The sequence below is a fragment of the Falco peregrinus genome, chromosome 7, assembly GCF_023634155.1.
Source record: "Falco peregrinus isolate bFalPer1 chromosome 7, bFalPer1.pri, whole genome shotgun sequence".
Classification (NCBI taxonomy): domain Eukaryota; kingdom Metazoa; phylum Chordata; class Aves; order Falconiformes; family Falconidae; genus Falco; species Falco peregrinus.
In genome coordinates this window covers 42,318,272-42,342,626 of record NC_073727.1, presented here as the reverse complement: position 1 = coordinate 42,342,626, position 24,355 = coordinate 42,318,272, and the positions used below count along the sequence as shown (strand labels likewise).

Below are 24,355 nucleotides of genomic sequence, written 5' to 3'. Positions count from 1 at the left end.
TAAAATGTTTTAAGGTTGTTTAAGAAGAAAAATTTAATACAAATTAAGCTAATACCTCATGCTGGAAATTGACCAGAGCGCAGCAGAAGTCACTCTGAAAATCAAAACAGCTTTGTTCATAATGCTGGAGCATTATGCCCAAAAAAAGTGGATTTCCCACAGGATTTCTTTCCTGTGCTAGGCCTTCTTCAGTGGTGCCAGCCGGCCTCATTTTGGTGGGATAAAAGATCCCATAAAAACCGGGACATCCACTTCAGGTAGAGCTGGTGTGCTTTGAAGAACAGACCGGTTTTATTTTACACACACACACCCCGATGTTGGCAGCAGAGGTAACGCGCGGCCTTTCCCTGCTTCCCCGGGCGCTGCGGGCAGGCCGGGCCGGGGGAGCCCCCGCTGCCCGGCATCAGCCACGGGGGGCGGAGAGGCCTTGGCCCCGCAGCCGGCACCCTGGCGCCGCGCCGGCCCCGCAGCCCAGCCCTGCCGCCCTGCCCCGCAGCCCAGCCCTGCCCCGGCCCCGCAGCCCAGCCCTGCCGCCCTGCCCCGCAGCCCTGCCCTGCCCCGGCCCCGCAGCCCAGCCCTGCCGCCCTGCCCCGCAGCCCTGCCGCCCTGCCCCGCAGCCCAGCCCTGCCCCGGCCCCGCAGCCCAGCCCTGCCCCTGCCCCGCAGCCCAGCCCTGCCGCCCTGCCCCGCAGCCCAGCCCTGCCCCGGCCCCGCAGCCCAGCCCTGCCGCCCTGCCCCGCAGCCCTGCCCTGCCCCGGCCCCTTTCCCCGGGCGGGGCGGGGCAGCGGCCTTCCCGGGCACCGGCCGCCCCTCTCCGTGGTGCTGAAGCGGCTCCCGCCGCCCCCGCGGGCGCGGGCCGTGCGCCGAGGGCCCGCCCCTGCCGCCGCCGCCGCCGCTGCGGCTCCTGCGCCGCCCCCGCCCCGCGGCCGCGCAGCGCCGGGCGGGCTCTGGCGGGGCGCCATGGCGGAGCGCGGGGCCTGAGGCGGCGCGGGGCGCCATGGAGGCGGATTTCGCCGCCTTCGGGAGCCCGCTGTGCGGCGAGGTCAAGCGCTTCTGCAGGCGGGTGCGGGAGACCTACCGGGAGATCAAGGAAGACCTCACCCCCTACAAGGATGACCGCTACTACCGGTACGGGCGCGGGCGCGGCTCTCCCCGGGGCTCCGCGGCTTCCTCCGGCCTGGCCTCCGCGGCGCTCGGCCGGCGGCTCCGGAGGGGACCGGGCCGCCACCGGGAGCGAGCCGGGGGATGCTGGGCGGGGACCGGCACCGGCGATCTGAGGCCGGGCTTCGGGCGACGAGCCCCGGCGGCGCAGCGGGAGCCGCCGCCCCAGCCCGGGGCCGTGTTCCGGCGGGCGGCGCCGCGGGGCCCGGGCCCTGCAGTCCCGCCGCGGCGGTACCGGGGCCGCAGCGCCTCCGGGCAGAAAGCCCAGCGCCGCCGTTCCCCACCTCCCGCGTTCCCGTCCTTACATCGGTGATACCCGCAGTTCCCATCTGCATCCCTCCGTGCACGCCTTCCCCTGCCCTAGCGAGGCGGCGGAACGTGGTCTGGAGCACCGTGAACCGGCCCTAGGACAGGGACAAGCGGGCGGGGAAAGCAGGGGCCGGCAAAGGGACGGGTGCACTGAGCAGGCTGCATCCATGTTCCTGCCGTGCGTGGCCCTGTCTCCCGTTTCCCTAAATGACCAGTGATGGCGGGAGACCGTTCGTGCTCAGGGATTACACAAGGCTAGGGAGGACTCCAACGGCGTTGGAGGACGGGCTTAGAAAAGAAAAGAATTTTTGGATCGGAGAAAGGGTCTGAAAAAGTAGAGCGAGAATCAGGAGAAACAAATGCCAGGAAACAGAATGAATCTCTTCAGCCCAAATACAGGTTGTGGGGAACAAACAGTTGGGTAGCTTTTTTTTTTTTTTTTTTTTTTTCGGTGGGAGGGGAGGTATGGGAATTATACTACCTTATAAAATACCTTCTTTCAACAATGACATTGTCTTATACATGTAAAAAATGTCATTTGGGCATACAGCAAAAGCACGGTTTGTAAGATGTGAGAATTAAAACATCTACTTCAGTCACCACTCCAGACCTCAGCTGCAGCTGTGTCCAGTTCTGGGCACCACACTTGAAGGGCTTGCCAATGGAAGAGAGCATAAGGACAGAGATATGGATAATCAAAAGCCTAGCAAACATAGGTGTGAGGAAAATTTGGGGTTGCTACCCGAAAAGAAGAAACATCCAAGTTGGAGCAACAGGAATTTCTGTAAAGAGAAACTTTAAGTTTGTCTTGGACAAAAGATTACAGAGTAATATTAATTGAAGTAGTGAAAGCTCGTATTAGTCATTAAGAAAAAACTTCTGAATGGGAAGGATGGTAAAACACTATAGAAAGAACTATCCAGGGAGGCTGTAGCATTTCCATCATCTGGAGGTCTTTAAAAACTTTTCACAAATGCGTGCCAAGAAAGACGTAGGTCTGGCAGATGCTCTCTTGAGGCAGAAGGAAAAATTAGGTACCTTGTGAAGTCTCTTTCAGCTCTATTTTACTATAAATCTGAGCATAAGGACTTCTGCCTCTTTGTGCATGGTGCCCCAGTTCTTCTGCTTTGATCATTTGACCCCGGTATTCTGTGCCTGTTTTCCCAGGGAAGGGGCAGGTGGCCCATTAGATTGAAATTGTCTCATTGCTCACAATGGTAAAGCCTACAGAGAGTCACAGAGTTTGGAAACACTGCCTGACAGCTTGGAAGAGTTCACCATAACCATGGTCCTTCCTGTCAAAACAGGGGCTTTTTGTACCTGAGCATGCTGTGAGAAGCCATGGGCGGTGGTAAAGAGCGATGGAAATGTGCCTGTGTGCACCTGGCAGCATGATAATGAATATCGGCACTAGAATGGAGAAAGAGGGGAGGCATAAGCTTCGAATTAAGGAATAAGAGGTCCTGGGAGAGGCATTTGTTCAGCTTTGTTTCCAGAAGAAACTTGAGCTCTCCAAGGTAAACGGTTATTAACTCATTTTTATGACTTTAAATGTGTATGGAGGGACTTTCTGGGTTGAAAAGAGAAGGTGCTAGCCCACCGCATCAAATGAGCTTGTACAGTTAGTGCTAGATTGCCCTTTCTTCAGTAAGAATATCCCCAAGAGTTATCAGCTGCAGGTCATCTAGAATGAAATGGGGTTAATATTGGGCTCTTGGCAAGGAAATAACATTTCATGACTTAGAAGTCATGCTAGTACTTCCCTGCATTCCCAAAACCCTAACCTAAGTGACCTGCAATAAAATTAGTTTACTGTTACTGTCACTGCATACCTGCTGTTCTGGTGAGTGCTTCCCTTCAGCATGATGGATGGATGTAGCAACGGCATCTGCCTTTTAGATTCTAACTCTCCCTTAAGGGATCAAGAATTCGATACTTCATCCTCTCTATTTTATTCAGTATGTTTGGTCAGGTTATAAATAAGTACATTCAGGGATGTAATGGAGATACTGCTCTGACAGCAGGCAGAATTTTGGAAGTTTGACCAAGGAAAGGCTGTGTGGCTTGCCTTTACTTCAAACCAGGCAGGTTCTTCAAAATAGTAAGGTTACTAAAAGCAAGTAATATTTTATACCAGACTAACAAAATGAAGAGATGGTAAAACCACATAAAAGCATGTTTTTCTCTCTCACACACTGTATTCACAAATATGAGGCTATCAACCGCTGCTAGCCTTAACTCTCCCCTCCCACCAGTTGAGCACAGCCATTGGGCCTTCAGCTGGTGGTTTCCATCGCCTCTTCAGAAACAGTGGTCAAGTTCATTAAGTGGTAGGAAAGGAGAGGCTGGGGCAGGGCAGGGGGTGGGTGGGTTTGCAAGTAATGTTTTCTAGAAAAAAAAAAAATTGCTGCTGCAGTCTCACTCCTGATTTCTGTAAGGGCTTCCTTCTCTGAGTGCCAACAGAAAAACTCAAAACTGGAAAGCTTTGGAGCAGAGCTGGTGCAGAAATGGAAAAACACCAAGCAGTCCCCTTTGTGACTGGCAGGGAAACAGCTTTTCTTGACTCAGGAGTGCTTGTTGTATGCTGTGTTGGTATGTGCTTATTCTCAGTGACAGGGGATTCGGTGTGAAGGGATGACCTAGCTCAGAGACGGCTGATGAAGCTGTTATCCCAAGTAACTATGCTCTCACTGCACAGATGGCTGAGTCACTTCAGATTCAGATCTGAGGCTGTCCCAGTTCAGTGATATCTTTTGGTGATGGTTTCCTTTAAAGCACGGTGCTCTTGAACGTGTGGTTTAGCAGCTGTCTGTGAGCAGCCTGTTCTTTGGGCAGGGGTGAAAACTAAGGGTGGCAGGCTCCTCAGCCACCTCAAGCCACATCACCCTTACGCTGCATAGCCCCAGGGCACTCATCCACACTATAGAGATGAAGGGGTGTCCGTGTTAGTTTGTTCTGCTCAGCAGCCCAGTATAGTCTGTACATTGTGCATCCTGGTGTATTTCCCCACAAACAAGCACGAGTTTACCCAGCCATCTGGGAGAGGTGGAGAGAGCAGGGTTGGCCGTGGCTCAGCGCACTAACTGACGCCATCTGCCTGGGTTAAGAGTTCCCTTAGGCAGACATGGCACTTCATGATATGCTTGTGAAAGAAACTATTTATTTACAGACTAATGGGTGTCATATTAAATAACCTCATTGGTAACTCCAATACCAGGTCGGTCTGGACTTAGTACACCTAGGATTAGTCTGTGGTACACCAGGAGATGCTTGGTGTGGTAGATAAGCTCAGAGAAGGCAGACTGGAATAGTGTTGGGCTCTCCCATCAGTCTTGGGCACCACTACAAAGTGCATCAGATCTATTACAGCAACTTCAGGGTTGTTCTAATTTATACACCTGACAAATTGGTCTGAAGAAGCCACTTGAATGAACAGTTTGTTGCCTGGTGTCTCTCCCTCCCACTCCAATATGTCCCTTCCTCCCCTAGCATGCCTTCTGGCCCGGATGGCAGGGCAAGGAGAGGAGGGCTGGCAGCTGACAGCAACCTCCACTGCACTAGGCAATTTTAACTAAGCTATGGGTACAAAAAGAACTTAGTACAAATGTTACTAAAGCATCTACATTTTTATTTCTTCGACATGTGGTCTGTGACATATACAAAGCTTATCAGAAGACAGCAGGCCTCACAGCAGGCCTCCCAATCAGCCGACAGTTATTTCAGTGGGAGTTTCATAACTCGGTCCCCTAGCTAATGTCAAAGAGTTCAGCATGCTGAAAACATTTTGATAGGAAAGCAAGCAATGAAAGTGCCTACCTGACAGAGAGTAGAGAGCAGGAAAGTGGCCAAACTGTGGTGTGACATCACAGTTGCATAACTAAGTAACAGCTTGGTACTCTTGAAAAATCAACTTCTAGGTTAATGAACATATCCCACTGGCCAATCAGCTTATACAAGGAAGCACAGTGTTGATGCTGAATTTAGTAATAATACCCAGAGATTAAGATAAATGACCTACAATCTGCCCTGCTTTAAATAAGGGATACATTTTAAACTCCTATCATTCAATAATATGACATTTTGTACATCAAAAAGAAAAGACTACATATAGGACATCGTGAAACTTATTAACTTGCAGCTTTAATTAATGCTTGATGTTGCTTATATGGGTAACAGAAGTGGTAATTATAGATGATACCGATATTCTTAATTCCTCAGCATCTCCTACGAGTGTTTCCAGTTCATGAAAACATAGCTAATCTTCAAAACATGTGGGAAAAGTTCATTCACAGTGGTTCTGCTCCCTTAACAAAAAGACCACAGAACAGCACATCATTTACTCAGCAACAGAGAGAAGCTGTTCATTTTTCCTTTGAGAAACTAGTGTCTGTGTGCTTCAGAGAAACTAGAAGTTTGCCAGAGGGCTGTTGTGATAAGGATACGCTTCTTCCCACCTTCTTAAAATCTTTCCCAAGTGCTCAAAGTGCAAGTCTCTGAGAAGCCAAGGGGTCAGCAAGACCTTGCTAGAGAACTGCTGTGAAATTCCCTGAAGGTTCATGCTGCTGCCAGCCTAGCCCCAGGCAGGACCTTCAGTGGCTGCTTCAAGCCACAGCTGGTACCCTTCTCTTGTTCTTACAGGGCTCACTGCTGGGTCCTGGCAACTGGGGGAAGAACCCAAATGACCCCAGTGTGAAGTACACAGCTAGGGCTAGAAGGCTTGAAACAGCAGCAGGAGGAGGAGACTTAACACAGTAGCTTCATGATGGCTTTAAGCTGCCATAAGCTGGCTCTGTGGCTGGAAGAAGCCATCCTAGCTCTCCTAGTCACACATTTTGCTCTTTTCCTCGTCTGCCCACAAATGTTCCTGGTAGCTGCACAATGACAGAGCAACCAATCCAGCAAAACACCATTTTCTTTCTGAGTTACTTGCAACTCAGATAATTTCCATTATTTGATTCACCACTACTGCACAAACATTTGTGCTCGCAAAAATCAAAGAGCTACGGAGAGGCTGGATTTCACCTTTTGTCACTAAAGCTGTAGGTAGGAGCCATGAAAGTATAAACTGGTCATGAAAGCATAGCGTTAGTGTTAAGGTGGTTAGTGTAAACAGAATCCTAGCTGAGCTGGCATTCAGCCTTCTTGTTCATAGATCAGCCTGCCTCTTCTTGCAAGCCTCATTCACCATACACCATCCACTTTCTACAACATATGAGGCAGACAGTAGCTTCTTGCACTGTTTCACCCCAGAACACGTCAGACAAGGCACTGAGTGGCACCTTCTTGCAAGGGGCAAAGCAGAGTGAGACTGACTGATTCTGCATTTGTGGAGGGAGAGGGGTTTCACAGTACCTTCCCTCTGAGCGTTTAGTTTGTAAACTCAATGCCACTATTTTGACAGCACTTACATTGTAAACACATGCATTGCAACCTGTATTCACAACCCTTTGAAAGCTGGTAGATGGCAAAGAGAAATGTGGTCCCATGGCTGATCGAAGTGAGCTGGATTTCAAACTCTGCCATCCACACGCTGTTCTCTGAGTGACTTTCGGCTAGGCTGTCTCTCTGTGCTTCAGTTTCCTACCCATTCAATGAGAAGAATGTATTTTTATTTTGAGGAGAATACATTGATTCATGTTAGTGAAACATCTGAGTGCCAGAGGGATCGCAGCAGTTATACAAATAGCTCAGATGTGTGCACATAAATGGTAGCAGTCGTAACTCTGCAACTGTGCCTCCCAGAACACTGGAAATGGTCACAGATGCTGTAAACATCATTCCATCATTTTCTGGTCAGAGAGAACTTGTTGGGGAAGCCTGAAGTCTGCTGAGAGCGAGGCAATGCATGTCATATCACCTATGACCTAATGACTTCAAACTGTGGCTTGGTAGTGCTATCTTGTTCTGAACAGATACAGTTTGTTAGGTTGTCCTGATTTCTCAAACCTTTGTTTTCTGCCCTACAGTAGCAATTCCTGTTGATTTCAGATTTATAAATGCCTTTATTTCATCACTTCATATTATGCATTTCTCAAGACAGCCTTTTTATGAGATTACTAGATAATCATCAGTGGTGTAATTCAAAGATCTAACTGATGGGACAAATATGGTATCAATGTCTGAATTAATTCCCAGCATGTTTCTTTTGGGTTTAGTGGTGCTACACAAGATACACACTGGGTCCCACAGGTCACCAGTAATTACATGAATTACCTGTAAGGCAACTGAATGAAATTAATAATACTGTTAATGTTAAGTACCTTTAAAAAGGAATTGCAATAAAGCCATCTTACCATCTAGAGTAAGCTTTTATGGACGTATTTGATTGTTGAAGAGATAATTTTTAAATTATATGTTGACTGATCTATCTAAACATTTCTGGAGTCATCCTGGGTTGGCAATATATATATGACAAATACCAAAGCCAGGAAGTTACTCAGAATTTTATCCTAGACTAGACACCAGGTATTTTATCCTAGACATGTGTTGAAGTGCTGGCTTTCTATCAGAAATTAGCTCAAAATATAACTTGGCAAAATCCCTAAAGCTGCCTAGTTTTGATCATTGCTACCCAGTGGATCCGTTGACAATCTTTGTTGCCCAATCCCAGGACATTTAATAGGAAAGTGGAACAAAATCCAACTGTACCTCAACATTTGTGCAAGAGCAAAATGGTGTTAGGTGCGATCTGGAGATTTTTATTAAGCAGTATCTTCAAACCAGTAGCTGGTGACTGGGAGCTGACCGAATTCTCTGTGAACACGATACCTCAGTCACATCTCGAACACCACGAAGCTGCGTACAGGTGACTGCAGTGATAGCATTTTCATTCCGCTGGAAGAGCCATTGCCATTTGGTCAGGCTGGGAAAAAATCCCATCACATCTGCCAGCCGGGAGGCTGTCTCTAACGGGCACTAAACCAGCACGTGTTCACCACAGATAAGTCACCTCAGGCCTTACGCCTCAAATGGGCAGGTTTAGATCAGATCCAGAACCAATTCTCTGTCTTACATGTTTTCTGTTTATAAGGTTACATTTCCCTGATACACGTGGCTTCTCCTGCTCCACCACCAGCTGACGCGCGCGCTGGAAACGTGGAAAATGCCGCCGCCACCCCAGCGGGGCGGCCCGTGTCGAAGCCCCGGTGGGCGGGGGAGGCCCAGCCGCTCAGGGCCTTTTCCCCAGAGCCCAGGTAGCACCTCAAAGGGCCGAAGCTCAGCGCCGGGCCCCGGCGGCCCTCCCGCGGCCCCGGGGGGGGTGGCGGCCGGTGACTGCGCCCGGCGCCCGTCCCTCGCCCCGGCGCTCCCGCTGCGGAAAAGCGGCGGCTGCAGCCGGCAGTACGGCGCGGGAGGCGGCGGATGGCCCCTCAAGGCCGCGGGCCGGGCCCTGCCCGCCGCGGCTGCTCAACGCGGGGCCGCCAGCCGCTCCCCGCGCTCCCCGCACCGGCGCGGCGCCCGGCCGCCAGCCGCAGAACGCCGGCCCGTGTCCCCTCCGGCCCGCCGTAGCGCCGCCGCCCCCCGCCGGCAGCGCTGCCCTCCGGCCCCCCGGCTGCGGAGCGGCGGGGGCTGCCGTGACGTCTCCCGAGTCGCGTGGCGGCCGGGTGACGCACGCGGAAGCCGCCGCGGGGCGCCGCTCGCGATTGTGCCACGGCAGCGGCGGCGGCTCGGGGCGGGGGGGAGGCGCCTCCAATGCGCATGCGGCGCCGGGATGGAGCCGTGAGTGGTGGGCGGGGGAGGAGCGGGGTGGTCGCGGCTCGCGCGCCGGGGACCCTCGCGCGTGCTGGGCGGGGTGGCGTCTCGTGGGGGGCTCGCGCGGCTGCCCTCGCGCGCGGGCGCTGGCGGGGCGGGAGCGGCCGTTAACGGCTGGCGGGAGCCCGCTCGCCCGCCCGCCCGCCCGCTTGCATACCCGTCTGCCCGCCGGGCCGGCCTGCGGCTCCGGGTGCCCCCCGGCTGCCGCCGGCGCCGCCCGCTGGGTCTCGGGGCGGGGGGGCAGGCACCGGCCCGCCGTTACCGGGACCTGCTTGTTCGCTTGGGTCAAGGTCCGGAACGGGGAGCAGAAACGCCTTCCGCTGGCCGGGTGCGGGAATCTGGGCTTTTCCCCTGTGAAGACCTGGATCTTGCCGTTCAGGTTGCATACGTTAATTCTCGTTAAGGAAGTGCGGTTACGGTCATGTCCCGGGGCCATGGTTCGCCAGCCCGCGCCTTGCGAGCGCCAGCCCGCTCCGAGCGGACCGCGGCGGCCCCCCCGCTGCTGCGGGGAGTGAATCCCGTCGCAGCCCCGCGCCCGTCTTGTGTCTGAGAAGGAAAAAGCAAAACTTGTTTTCCCGGATATGTTTTCGCATGGATAGAGGCATCGCCGTGACTAATTGTTCAGAGTTCAATGAACACAACAAACAAAACGCTGAAAAAAAGCACCAAACCTACCGCGTGCTCGCAAGCTAGACAGCATAGTCGTGGTTAGCTGTCAGTTGTCATAGAGCAGTGCTGTGAAATGCTGTCAGTATTAACTGCATGCATCTTTTTATGTAGTCATGTGCTGCCTCATTAGCTACTAACCGTTGCAGAATACATCTGCAGGAAGAAATTAAAGGTCTCCTGAGGGACACTGAAGCAAGCTGTGTCTTTAAACTGTGAGAAAGTGCAATAGACCCAGGACTATGAATATAGGTAGCATATATAATCATTTATATCAAAGTGGGTTTGATGGATTTATTTGGGAGTGAGCCTAGAATAGAAGAGAGCAGTTGGAGGCAGAGGTGTTGAGGTCAGCATGCCAGAAAAACTGTTCTGGGTAAAAGTTATTTCTGATTTTAATATTAAACTTTGTGCTACCTACTGCTTAATCTCAATTTTGTCACAGCCTTCCCATCTGTAAAGTGAGAGTCTTAAGTGAAAACTATTGTATAAGAGGCTTTGTTTTCTGTGATTGTCTTTGTAAAGACTGTGATGCAGGCATGAGAAGTGATTTCAAGTTGGGGAACAGCTTGAGAACCATTTTGCTTAACCATTTGAGCCAAAACTTTACTCAAAGAGCAAGATTTAACCTACCCTTACATCTCACTTATGGATGGTTTCTGAAAGATTGCAGGTTTTATGAGTGTGCATTTCCATAGTTCACTCTATCACGGATTGCGTTAGTGCAGTTTAGTTCTTACCGGCTGCTGTTTGAGATGTCAGAGTAAAATAATTCTGCTTCTGTCTCTGTGCTTTCTGCTCTTTTGCAGTTGGTTTTAGACATATCCATTTTAATTATAAAATATGTAGTTTCTGTCTCAGGATAAAACTCAGTACAGGTGGTAAAAGCTGCCTGAAAAATCTGCAGACTCTTGGATGGCTGGTCTTGAGCTTCAGGCTGCTCTGGCTAGGCTGATGGAAGCGTCTTCCATTGGTAAAGCAAAGCACAGTTCTTAACTCATTTGAATAGATGCTTCCAGAATGAGGAAGCTTTTTTTGCTTTTTCCCATAAACGCCTGTAAAACATTTTATTCTTTATTATGCCTTCCGGATGTAAGAAAGAAACTGCTAGTTGGGGGATCATCCAACTTGCATTTATGTATATTAATAAATTTTGTATCATCTCTTTCCGAAAGGCAGGTGTTAAACAATGAACATACAGGAAGATCATTTTATCTGCTTTGTATGTCAGCTGGTGATAGGTTGAAGTGAGACATTGAAACCACACAAGGAAATTCTATACATCATGTGATAGGAACGCTACAAATTTTTGTTTGTTGTCGTGATAAATGGAGTCAAGATTAGGCCGAGGTCTTACATTTGCCCTTACAAAAGGAGTCCGTGTTGTCTCACTGACCTGTAAATTGCACGTACTGTAGCACATAAGTAGCACATACAGTCAGTGGCTTAAATGAGACTTCAGGAGTACCAGTGTGAAAGAAGGGAAAACAGCATGTCCCTGCTCTCTCTGGTCTCCTCTCTGTTAACTGCCAGCACGACTGTTCTTAGGTAGGTGTATACCAACTCATTTTGACTACTAGGTGTTGCACCACCTGGAGAGGAGCTGGAATAAAGAATGAGCCAACGTCTGGAACATGTTTCTTTGAAAGCTTGCAAGTGCATCTGTGCTTTGGTGTACAAGTAAACCAGGGTGATAATTGCCAATAGCTGTGATGCTGTGAGTGTTGGCTGGGTGGTGAACTCCGGTGACTTTCCTGTAAGGACTGTGGAGGTGAAGCTGCTTCTCATGTTCACATTATGCATTTTGAAATGTGGAAGCTTATCAAAAGAACCGAGAATATGCATAGCAAGTCAGAAGTATCCTGCATGAGACTGTATAGCTGTTAAGAACAGCATGAGCATATGTCATACTTTCCTGCATATATACGATACTCTTCCAATTGTCAGCTATTCTCAGCTCATGGACTTTTCCCATCCAGACCTGGTTTCTGTGTGTTGCGTGATCCTTGGTGTGTGCTCTGCCGTGAAGCATCTGGTATCCCCTTCAACCCTTATGTTTCATTTAGGCATATCAGCATTTTAAGTACCATTTTTATATAGCAAGGATTTTCTTGTTAAGATTAGTATTTTGGTATCTCAAGATAATGTGCCGTATGTGGTGTTCTTAGGGAAACAAGGAGTGTTAATTAATTAATTAAGGAATGAATTAATTAGGGAGACAGGTCATCTGTGGAACTGGAAGAGCCCTTGGAACAGATAGGAAAATGTGCCTTAGTGTAGTACTACTACAGATGTAGTAGCTTTAAAGCGATTTAAGTGCATGAAGGCTGAGGTGTTAAGACATTGATTGAAGGAAAATGCTGTAGTTAATATCCCTGCAAAAGCTGTGCAAACAAGTTCTGGTTTGAAATGAGCCTATTATTTGGCATTTTTCAAAGTCAAAATCTTATTTGTCTGTAAGGGTCTCTGTGACAGAGATCTGATCTGTTCCTGGTTATGACTGTCATAATTTCCTGTACAATTTACCTTTTTTTGCCTGTACTATCAGCTATTCTGACTTCTTAGACTGGCGTGGGGCTTTTGCGCTACATAAGGGTGTGTGGCAAGCAAGGTAAGTTACACTGTGCTTGCAGGTGCTGTGCCCAGAGTCCTGTAAGGCCAGTTTGGGAAAACTTGCAACATTTACAATTACTTGTTTGCAGTTCTCATTACCTCTGTGGGGTTTTCCTCCCTTCCCCACCTCCTTTGTGAGTTAAATTAAGATTTGTATCTTTCAAACTTACAGTAAAGGAATAATGTAATTATTTTTTTATTTGGAAAGAATGCAGGGATTCTTAAAAACAGAGGTTATTGTTACCTTTTACTGGTGTAAAGTGAATTGTTTGCCTTACTTTTAAGGGCTGCCAGGCATGCAGGCATGTGGTACCTAGTCCCAGAATTCAGGCTGGGCTTATGGAAAGGATTCCACCACTTTTTCTGCATTTCTTCAATAATATGGTGAACCAGTAACGGCACCATTCAGCTGGTGAAAAAAAAGTTTTATTCCAAGCTGAAAGGGAACACTGTCTTTAAAATGTAATGCATTTATTTCTTTCCATGATGATGCTCATACAGTTTTATCAGAAAACGCCCTTACCCCCAATCGTATTGCTTTCCCATATAAACTGTACAGCTTTCTATGATCGTGCCTCCTGGAACAGCAGTAAATCAGCTATATGGCAGCTCAGCTCTGGCATGACTCAAAAATCAAAGTGTTGGCTGTATTTTGAAACGTGGTGGATTTTCCTGTTCTGAACTATGCATTTAATAAAAAGGGAGATAGACGAGGGATATGTTATGTAGGATTAATTCTTTGATCATGTTTCCCTTAAACTAACAGAACTGGAAGTTACCTGTTTCCAAGGGAGGCAGTTGGTCTTTTCAGTTTTTTCCCATTTTGTCTTTAACCTAATAATAACCACCAAACAATTGTGAAAGAGATGTCATTGCTTTTATGTGTATCTGTATTTAAGTGTCTAATAATAAATTTAAGTTCAGGTTTCTATTTTCCAAGCTTTGATGGAGCTCAAAGAAGAATGCAGAGCCTGAGCATGTACCTCCAGCACATCTGGAGCTTGCCTTACTCCTTTTTAGGGATGATCCTGCAGGGATGAAGTGTATATATCTATATATTATAGTGTATATATATATATATAAAATTATATATATATAGGGTGTAGAAAACTCATCAAGATCCTGTGCAGGTAACTGAGTTGTTAGTGACATCAGTCGCTTTAGGTTAAGCTGTCATTGCAGGAGATATGTTGGATATTTAAATTATACGTATTAACATATGAACTAAAAAAAAAAAGTAACTTTTTCTCTCTCTAAGAAATGCTTTCTTGTGCTCAAGTCTTAGGACGATAGAAGACCCTAGCATAAAAAGTATGGGCAAAATTCATACATTTTGGGACGTGCATGTGTGTGCACATATATAAGCCTAGCAATTCATAGTAGATATCCTTGCCCTATAAAGCAGCATTAATATTATTTCTTAGTGTTAACATGTTACCTCAAAGTTTGGTTTAATTTTCTTTGTGGAGGAATGAATGGGGACTGTTCCCCCACCCCGGCTTCGAAATATGACCAACAGCTAATTCTGTGCTTTTTTTTGTTTCTTGTAGGCTGGCACCGATGCGATTATATACACTGTCCAAACGGCATTTTGTTCTGGTCTTCGTAGTATTCTTTGTTTGTTTTGGTCTGACAGTCTTCATAGGAATAGCAGGTAAGGATATTGTCTTTGTAAAAGATTTCAGTTCTTGTATGCTTTATCTAAACCTGTTGGTATTTACAGATGTATTTAAATGCTAATGAGCTTACTGCCCCTAAGGTGTCTGAGAAAGCATTACTTTTGACAGGGAGGGGGAAGTGTCTCCTCCATCTCATTTTTTCATAGGAGTATTACCTACACAGATTTGGTATTTGCAGCTGCTTTCCAGGGGAGAGTCAGTAAAGTAAAACAAAACCTGCTTCATTGTAACGTAATTTTTCAGCAGGCTGCTACATTAATTTTCTTCTTTGTATTTCAATCTGTAAAATGGTGGTGCTCATACGTCATTTCCTGGAAGGAAATTGATAACTGTTTGAAAGGCTTCTAAATGTTTGGGTGATAAATGCCACAGAAATATAGAATATTTTAGTGATGTAAAAATGGCAGCTTCTTTTGTCAAACATAGATGAGCTTAGGTGTCTGGTTTCAAAGACCTTTGTGGGAGTCACGATGATCTGGGAGACTAAGCCTGGATACTTATCCTGGAGATCAGAGAGATTTGTGAAAGTCTGGTTGACAAAGATGCGGAGTGTCATTAGGCAGACGGAAAGTGTGGGAGCCATCTGTATTTCATTCCAGAGAGCTTCTCCAGGTCTAAAATGTACTTGGAAAAAAAAAAAAATCAGTGTGCTGTCACTGCACTGTTAATAAGCTAATGCTTTGCTGTCAGAGTATCTTTGTCAAAGCAGAAGCGATGGACAGGGAGAGGGGAAGGGAGGGACTTGTGTACTCATTAAGCAACCCGCCCCCCCCATGTAAGAATTATTTAAGGACAAGGAGGTTACCACCTCCCCCCACTTTACAGCTTATTTCCACCCAGCTGTGTTCTCCCTGGCACTCTCTGGCACCTCTTGTAGGGTTGTCTCTACCTCTGCCCTGTCCTTCACTTCCTTTAGAAGGATTTAGATTCATCCCCTCCTGCCTGCCTTGGAAAGAAGTGGGGGTTAAGTGGAGGCAGCTGTTTGGGCTTTTTGTGCCTTGTAGGCAGTATGTTCTTCATAATAGCATTAAATAATATTTTTTTTTTCTGTGAAATAAAACCTTCTTTCCTGCTGTTTGATTTATTGTAGCAGCCTAAGGTTCAGACAGACTTTCAGTCCATAGAGCTTAACCACAGATATTCCTGTGATTTGCCTAAGGATGCTGAAGGGCATTATTTTGCTGCTGAAATACTGTATAAATACATTTACAAAAAAGCATTTTACATGAATGATAAAGGAAAAAACTCCTGGAATTACTTAATTTAGTGCTATTTGGCTTTAAAAGTGAACCATATTTGTAGTTGTGTATTTATACTGCTGCTGAGTTGCAAGAGATGCAAGAAAGTTATTTTACGTAAGGCTAGGCAAAAAGCAGTGCTCTTGGAAAAGAAAACTGAGCATTTCACTCTTAATCAGTGGCAGAACGAGAAAGAGAGCTGTGTTATCGTGTTGCGTCTGTGTGCAGAGTGATCCGATGATGTGGTTGCCTTTGGTCCAGGGAACTTGGCTGCTGTAAGGCAACACTTGGTCATGTGCACCCCGCTGGGGTCCCAGGGCTCGCCTGTGATCCCCTTCAGGAACTGGCATGTCTGTGGGATTTTTGTGCTTGTAAGAGTGGTTTGCTGGATCCTTTTGTTGACAAAGCGTGAGCACAGTTCATTATTATACATTCATTATTTTTAAAAGAATGCTGTTTACCTTGGGAGGACACCCACTGAACATTTACTGTGATGTTTTTGGTGGCTTTTGTTGACAGCTCCTTGCTTCCAGTGAATAGAGGGAGGGGCATTAACAATAGGGTGCTCCCTCAGTAAAGGGTGCAGTCTGAACAAAACTCACCAAACCCACTAAGTAAATGAAAAAAGTGTGAGATACCTCCGTGTTTTCTGTGCTACTTGAATATGCCTTTGCCCATATTCAACATCTCTCTCTGCAGTTTGGGAAGCCTAGCAGAAGTCTTGCTTCTCATCCGAGGAAACAAACAGTTTAATGAGGTAGCTGTTACTCTTCAGTTCTTTTAACCCAGGACAGGTGCACACTTGTTCTCCCCGTGCCCCCACACCCCCAAGTTACATTCACTTTCTTTCCCTCTTCCCAATGGGTCTTTGTTATCTTCCGGGTGAGACAAGTGCAAGGAAAATCCAAGGTGCAGAGCTCATTTTCTGTACCTGTGCAATTTTCCTGTTCGCCACCTCAGGGTGGTTCTCTTTGTTTTCAGGCATGATTCTGTTGACTGAGCAAGACTGAAAAAAACCCGCCCAATAACAATGTAGTGTAATCACCATTGTTTAGTAACATGACCACAGCATTGTTTTGGTTAGCTGCTTTAAAAAGCTTTAATATATTGCTTGCTAGAGGAGTAGGAATTACAGCAGTAGAACCTTATTATTTTTTTGGTTGCTGCTCTTAACTGGGACTATGGTCTCTCTGCCCCAATATTGATTCATATCTTCTGGTTTAAAAAAAAAAAAAAAGTTTAAAAAGGCTCATTGTGTTGTTTTTGTTAAGATTTAATTACTGAAAGATGATGACTTATCAACCATGAGCACTTACTGAAATTGAATTAGGCTTTTCAAAACAAAAATACCTTCCAAAAATCTGTGCTGTTTGTATGTACTTGAGAATTGAAAAGTTCAGTGATGCAGAATGGACTTTATAGTGGGTAGCTGTTAGTGAAGTTGAACTGTAATTCTAATATGAAGCTTTGATTATGATGGGTGAAATTCTTCATTTTTCCATTGTAAAGTCTGTAAGATTATTAATATTATAATTACAGTGGTTATAGAAGCCCAAGCAAAGCTGCATGTTTAGGGCTGTCATGGCAGATAACCTAAAATACTTCTTGCACAGAATGATTCCATGTTGCTTATTTATAAACTTCCTTCTTTTCCATTGTTTCCCTGTAGTAACTTTGAAGTCTATGGTCTTTGTGAAAAACTGCTTTTCTTGCATAGTTTTTTTAATACTAAATTTGTGGCTGAAACAGCATGTTTTGAGGATTAATAATTTACAATAAATTGCCAGGCTGAATACATAAGGGGAGAGACCATTTGAACAGAGAAATCTTAACTGTGACGCCTCTAGAATGATCCAGCTATGCATGTGTATGTCCTGCCTATGTCCCTACCTGCTATACATGTCCTCTATGTTTGTTCACACCCCAGTATATACATACAGACTTTTTCCTGCTTTTCCCTTTAATTTTTCTGATTTAGTCCTTTTGCGTATGTACTTATGCATGCATGAGTACATACTTCTGCGTATATACATACAGACATACCTAAGAAGGCTAAGGGGAAACTGTACTGCTGTCTATGACAACTTTATCAGAGGATACACAGGAGATGGGGCTAGACTTTTCTCAGAGGTGCATGATGGTAGGGTGAGATGCAACAGACACAAGCTGGAACACAAATTCCAGTTAGACATGAGGAAATTTTCTTGTTAGAAGGGTGGTTAAATACTGGAACAGGTGGCCCAGGGAGGCTGTGGGAGTCTCTGTCCTTAGAGATGTTCAAGACTTGACTGGACATGGCCCTGAGCAACCTGATCGAGTTAAATAAGAGGCTGGACTAGATGGCTTCTGCAGGTCTCTTGTAACATAAATTATGATTTTATTGCTTCCCATTAACTGCATACAGAACTAGAGGTAGAATGTGAGTGGATGGATGTGGTTGACCAGTACATGTGTGTCTGTATCCAGAATGATTAGAGGAGAGGTTGCATAAAAAGTCTGGAAGCGAGCTGAACACCTCCCACTACAATTGGACATGAAACTCTATGGATTAAATAGATCGTCTGTCTTGGGAGAAATTGTTTATAGAACTTTTATACAATTATGTTTATTTATGTGATGATATATATAATATATTATAGCACCAGCTTTCTATAGAGAAGGAGGGGCCCCATCTGAGTAGACTGAGAATTGTTCCCAAACATGTGGGTATCTTGGCTTGAACAGACCAATGCGATGAAAATCCCGCACTAGCCAGAAAATACTGTTACTATGATTGTACAAGCGAGTACACTACATGTAGATAAAACAGCATTAACATCAGGCACTCAAATACCATGGGATGTGCTTGCCCTGCTACCCAAGCCCGGAGGGCAATGCATTAATGGGTGCTATGCCCTATGTAAATCAGGCCGTGGTAGCAGTTCGGCTATAGAAACTTTATAATGCAATTAAATATATTGGGTTTGATATGTTGTTTTAAATATGTTGTGGTTTGTTGAGCTTCAAGTTACTGTAACAACAGTGCCACTGGTGCTTAGCTAACTTTTCCTGTGGCTGAGTACCTTTAATGAATGCAATGTACAGCTTAGCTTGGGAAAAGTACAGTGTGGTTGGTTGTAGTCGTTTAGAGTACACATGCAGGGCTTCTGACACGGAGTTCTTGATTTATAATTTATTTCCTATTTAATTATGCCTAGAAATACTGTGGCAGAGAGGCTTAAAGGAACATTCAGGCCAAGTTTATTAATGATGTTGAGATGTCTAAGTGATTTACCCTTCATCTTAAACATCTGAAAAGTGGAATACTATTTACCTGCTTTTCAGGGAGGTATTTTATATGGTCTTTTTAAATCTGATATTTACATCATTACTAATCAGTAATATGCATACTTCAATATTGTTTTCTTTCTTCCTTCATATGTATTGTGTAGGTCCTAATGTAATTGAAACTTCTGTAGCAAGAACTGACTTAAATAACAGCCTAAAGGTAAGAGTTAATAAATATTGTTGGATTACAGGAGTGGCTTTATTTAATGTCAGTAATGTTACACATTCACCTTCCCCCAATTATTTTAAGTGTTAAAATTTGTACTGGAAAAATTCTTGACCACATGATGCTTTCCAGTTTGAAATTGAATGTACAGTATTGTACTACCACTGTGTTGTTTCATGGGTGGCCAGCAGCAATTTCTAGTCTCTTAATTTTCTGAGCAGGAAAGGCAGGAATTCTATGATGTTTCTGAACAGTAATTTCTGATAAAGTAACCCTTGAGTATTGATAGGATTCCCTGGTGAGTTCATATTGGAGATTCTTGTAGGAGGTCCAGAAGAAGAAATTGAGAACATAAACTGAAAAAGAATGCCGTCAGTGACAACTGATGATATCTTTCTTGTGATCTTCCTTTTTATCAGCCGAGAAGGAATATGTTTTTTTCTTGTTAATTGTTCACTGTCATGTGACCAAGACATGGGATCTGGCTTCCTAACATGAACCTTCATGTTCATTTTCTTGAAAGCTTTCATATTCTGGTTCTCAGTTCTTGCATTTTATTTTTTTGTCTAGCTCTTCACTGTCAAGCTAATATTGAAAATAATTTGCTACTTCTCTGGAAGACTTACATCTGAACTGCTTATTGTACTGTCCACAGAGTTGCACATATTAAATCTATTACCAAAAATATTGTCACAAACATAATTACCATGCCTTTCATCGTTGTAACTACAGATATATCATGTAACTGAATAATGTCTGGTGCTAATCTTATGGGGTTTTTTACAGCTGAAGCCATTTAATTTAAGTTCACCACCACTGTCCACTTACAATCAGCAGCTGTGGCTGACCTGCATTGTTGAGCTGGATCAGCATGAGGGTGAGAATCTTATCTAATTCTCAGGAAACTGATATAGTAACTTGTATATTGTATCTTTCATTTCATCTGTCACATACATGATCCTGTTGCTTTCTGGTTATGATTGGTGGATTTTTCCTCTGATACATTTTCTCCCCCTCCATGCCACCCCCTGCCCCTAGTAAAGACATGGACAGCAGTAATCTTGAGAACTGGAAGCAATAGGTATATGGGATAAGCCGTTTGCTATTTCTGTGAAAGCAGTAGTATCTAAAGAATCTGTCTCCCCCTTCATTTTGGAGGTAATTAATGTGTAGATTGTAATTGTATCAATTTTTCAAAAAAATTTCCCTGTAAATATGTGAGAAATACTGTATTGGTAATTGTTAATCTGTTAAGATTCAGTAGAGGGCATTTGTGAATTACTGCCTAAGTATATAAATAAAAAGTTTTGTGAGTTTTTTTATTAATATACTGGACCTCTACTCCGGTAAAGTATAACTGAATAACTTTGAGTAATCTTTGGATATCGTAGTGTTTTAAACTATATTTGGAACTGTATTTCTGCATGTAGCAATAGCTTAAATGTTTTCTCTTTTAATTACAGGATCCCTCAAAAAAAATGTTACTATGACAGTCAAAGTACTTGGAGTGGTGAAGGACGGAAGCACACCATATGTTAATAATCAGGTTCACAATCGGACAAGATTACTCAGTTGTGCACAAGTATGTGCCTGCTTAAATAAAACTGCTGAAGTACATTTTCTTTCAATCTGTTTGTGTGCATGTTACATTACATTGCAAATGAGAAGAATGTATCTGTTAAGTATGTCTCAGGAAAGACTCGAGTATAGTTTTAACTAGAAGTGCAACCTAGCTAGCAATGCTGACCAAGATACCTACCTGTTTGTCTCTTTCTGTTTACTTCTATGACTTTTGTCTATTATCCCTCAAAGACCCCTCAGCAAAGCAGTGTGTCCTGCTTAGTCACCTAAACAGATTTAGCAGTACTGAAGAAAGGGGTATTGTAGTAGAAGATTGGGTATAGGGCTCCAGAGGAGACAAAAATTCTCCTCCAACACCTAGCGGAGTGTCTATTGAAATCAGCTGGTATCTGTGTTCTGAAAAAGCCAAATGTCTTGCCAACGGTGAAGAAATGTTTAAGGTTTTTAGTTTCTAGTATAATTTTTACTCATGTTTTTAGGTTTAGAGACATCCAAAACAGCTTCTCCAGATGCATGTCCTTTAGGAAGGGCATAGCTGAAGGTTTTTTGTGATAAGCATGTAGGGTAAATAAAATATTTTCTTTTTTTATATATATATACACACATATATATGAAATCTGCAGAAATTAATTGTGTTCCATTAGATTTAATTACACACAGCCAAGAGGGCAATATGCTTGGGTTTTTTCTTTCTTTCTGTGAAGTTTTAGAAATGAGTTCATACAAAATAGCCCCGTCTCACAATCTGATAACCTAGAGCTTGACTGACAGGAGTTATGTAGATCCTTCCTGGTGCTGCAAGCAGTTGCTTTCACCAGCTAAAGTGGAAAGCTAGCCTTCTTCATCAGTTCAACCTGCTGACTGACTTCAGCAGTTTCTTCTACTTTGTCTGATATCTGTCGAGAAATTTATGTGCAGGTCTTACTTGAGTCTTATTCTGACTGATAAAGATTGGTAAGGCATATAACAAATACCATCAATATCTGACCATTTAGAAACAAATTCTCCAACCTAAACTAACAGTGCATATTCTGGAATGAAGGCTTTTACATATTTTTCTTCACTATATATGTTCACAGAAATGCAGTGAAATAATTGTTGCTCACCTTGGCTACCTGAACTACACTCAGTATAACGTATTTGTTAGCTTTGAAGATCTAAATAAGTTGACATACACCATCCAGAATATTACTTTCACAGTAAGTACAAAGTTTTATACTAGCAAAAGAAATCTCTTTAATTACTAATGCTGTAGAAGTCTGCTTTAACTGTAATTAAAAAGTTGTCTCATTTTTGAAGATAAACATAAAGATGCATCATAATAATTTTTTTCTGTCACTACTGTCAGAACTATTATAGCATTTGCTGTTAATAAAGTTCTAGACAAATTTTTTTAACTCTGGAAGGAAAGATTTTTCTTTCAGAACTGCTACTGCTGTTTTCTGGAACAGATAAATTTAATGTGATATCTGGAAGATATTTTTAACAGTATGCAAGCTAAACTAGAACATCCAGTTTTCTGCACTTTCTTACAGAGATGTTGCCTCTCTAAAACAGTATCTTTTTCAGCCTTTCCAGGAGGTGTATCTGAATTTGCAAGATTTTTCCAGACTTTATAAAAGCAAGGGCTAGAAAGATTTAAGACACTCAAAGAAAAATGAAGACTACTTTTTTATTATTTTTATTTTTTTTTAATTGTGCTTATAGGGAAAACTGTTTATTCAGCTAAAATAAGCAGGCTAATAAAATAGTTCACTAAAATAATCCATAGTGAAATAAGAAGTTCAGTTCATAGTGCTAAAGATTGCTTATAAAAGTTACATCATCAGTGTGTGCTGAGTGGCTCCAGAAAGAAATTTAGAAACATGTGCACTGGGAGAAAATGAAACTAACCTAAATTTATAATATAGGTTACTATGGTATATTCTACCTATATGCAACAGTCGATATGTCAGAGCAGGTAGCAAGCAAAAATCTTACTGTAAAGCTAAAGTGTTTTTTATGTACTTAATTAACTTCCAGATTTCAAACAGGACAAAAGGTTGGAGCATTTATAGTTGTAAGATTTATTATCTTGCTTTGCAGGCTGCCTTTAAGGCAGACCTGCGTGCAAAGCCAAAATACCCAAAACTAAACCCCTGTTTCCCTGCAGCAACCAAAACTGTCAATTTATTTCATTATTACAATGGTTTATGGTGATCTCAGTTGAAATCATAGGTTGCCTTTTTTATAATAGGTTTCCCTACATATAATTTTTGTTCTACATTGACAGTTTAAAAAGACAAGACAGATTTAATACATTGAAAGGTACAGCTTCTTGTTCAGATAGGCAGAGCATATGTTGTACCAGGATTTTACATTTCAAAAGTGGCTTCAAAAGAGAAGCATGCCAGGTATGAGATAAATTGTCAACAGAGCAGAGTTTATGCAAGCTGATATGTTATAATTAATATTTTTACCCTTCTAATAATTAGAGGAGGACAAGGAAATTTTCCTCCTTAACCTATGAAAAATGTTCTTTATTTCTGATTAGCTCAAGTATTCTTCCTTACTTGATTTTCTTCTTTCCACTTCTGAAACAAGAGAATAAACTTTAAGAAAACAAATCCATTACAGGAGGATGCCTGTACTTTATTAACCTGTTCATAATCAATTTATGCATTTGACTTTGATAATAAAGAACATACTGGATTTAGCCAATTATTGGCATTCAAACTTTGAATGAAAGAGCAATTGAAATCAATTAAGGAAGTATTTTTTTGTCCTGAGAAGAGCTGTAACATATGACAGCACCCTTAACGTGTTACAAAGTGGCAGGGTAAAGCAGAAGCAAGGATATTAGGCTGCTTTGGTTATCTTTTCATCAGATAATCCTATGGGTATACATTTATCTTTGCCTTTCCATGGTGACATGGTGGAATTTGGTTATACCTTTACATTTTGAAAAGCCTGAGAACTTCTCAGTGTCTGCAGAAAGTGCTGATTATTCATGTTGTATGTACCCTGTCAAAGCATTGTTCACTGGGCTATTTTTTTCTGTTTCCTTGTAGTGGAAGACCTACAATCCAACTTTTTCACAAGTGGAAATATGGTTCCGATTTGTCTTTGTCGTTCTTACTTTTATGGTCACGGTAAGATTTCGTTTCAGTTTTTCTGGAGTATATTATGTAGGCAGCTGATAACCCTGCTCTGTAGTGCCATATTTAGTAACTTAACCCCAGGCAGCAGAGATGAGATATCACTGCATGGGTGTAAAAATATGTTTCTGAAATACTTTTGTAGTTGCTACTTTTATGTTTTTACAAGTGGTATTGAAGCAACATTATGAAAACGGGTTAAATGGGAGAACTTGTTTTTCTAAACTCTGATTTTTGAATTGAACATAAAGAATTTTGTTTAAACAAAGGGAGTTGTGAATACATGCTAGAAAAAATATGTTTTTGCCATGTGGGTAGGCTCAGACATTGGAATAGGATGCCCAGAGCGTTGGCTCTCCACTCCTGAAAATGAGCAAAACTCAGTTGAATATGACCTTGATCTAACTTTAAAGTCATCACTGCTTTGAGTGTGAGGATGGGCCAGATGACCTCCAGAGGTACCTTGCAATCTAAATTACACTATGATTTAGATTATCTCTCTCCTCCAATCTGGTTTGGCCCCTGGAAAAGAAGTGTTTGGGGAAAAAACCCACAACATAAAATCTAAAACGCAGAATTTTCAGAGTAAGGACACTAATGCCCTGTACACCTGCATAACATTCTTCTCACATAGATGATGTCAGCAGGTAACTGTGAATGTGGTATGGAATCTTTTTTTTTTTTTTAAGAAGTGAGTTTAAGTGGAAGTTGTTGGTAGTGTATGACCAGT

General features: G+C 43.7%; 1 protein-coding gene across 5 annotated transcripts in view; it reads left to right on the top strand.

Annotated features, from left to right (window-relative positions):
• The first annotated feature begins 904 nt into the window (after positions 1 to 904).
• TMEM181 (transmembrane protein 181) overlaps positions 905 to 24,355 on the top strand; it is a 36,016-nt gene continuing 12,565 nt past the window's right edge. For 3 of the 5 annotated variants that reach the window (XR_008748075.1, XM_055810359.1, XM_055810361.1), the window contains exons 1-7: positions 9,091 to 9,185; positions 14,048 to 14,151; positions 18,846 to 18,901; positions 19,694 to 19,784; positions 20,371 to 20,489; positions 21,568 to 21,687; positions 23,539 to 23,619. Coding sequence is in view for 4 of the 5 variants with exons in the window: in XM_055810359.1 (XP_055666334.1) it covers positions 9,178 to 9,185; positions 14,048 to 14,151; positions 18,846 to 18,901; positions 19,694 to 19,784; positions 20,371 to 20,489; positions 21,568 to 21,687; positions 23,539 to 23,619 (579 nt within the window). In the remaining variant the exon portion in view is untranslated. Of the gene's footprint in view, positions 1,128 to 9,090; positions 9,186 to 12,367; positions 12,496 to 14,047; positions 14,152 to 18,845; positions 18,902 to 19,693; positions 19,785 to 20,370; positions 20,490 to 21,567; positions 21,688 to 23,538; positions 23,620 to 24,355 lie in introns of those variants that run through there. The other 2 variants (XM_055810362.1, XM_055810363.1) reach the window with 2 other exon arrangements.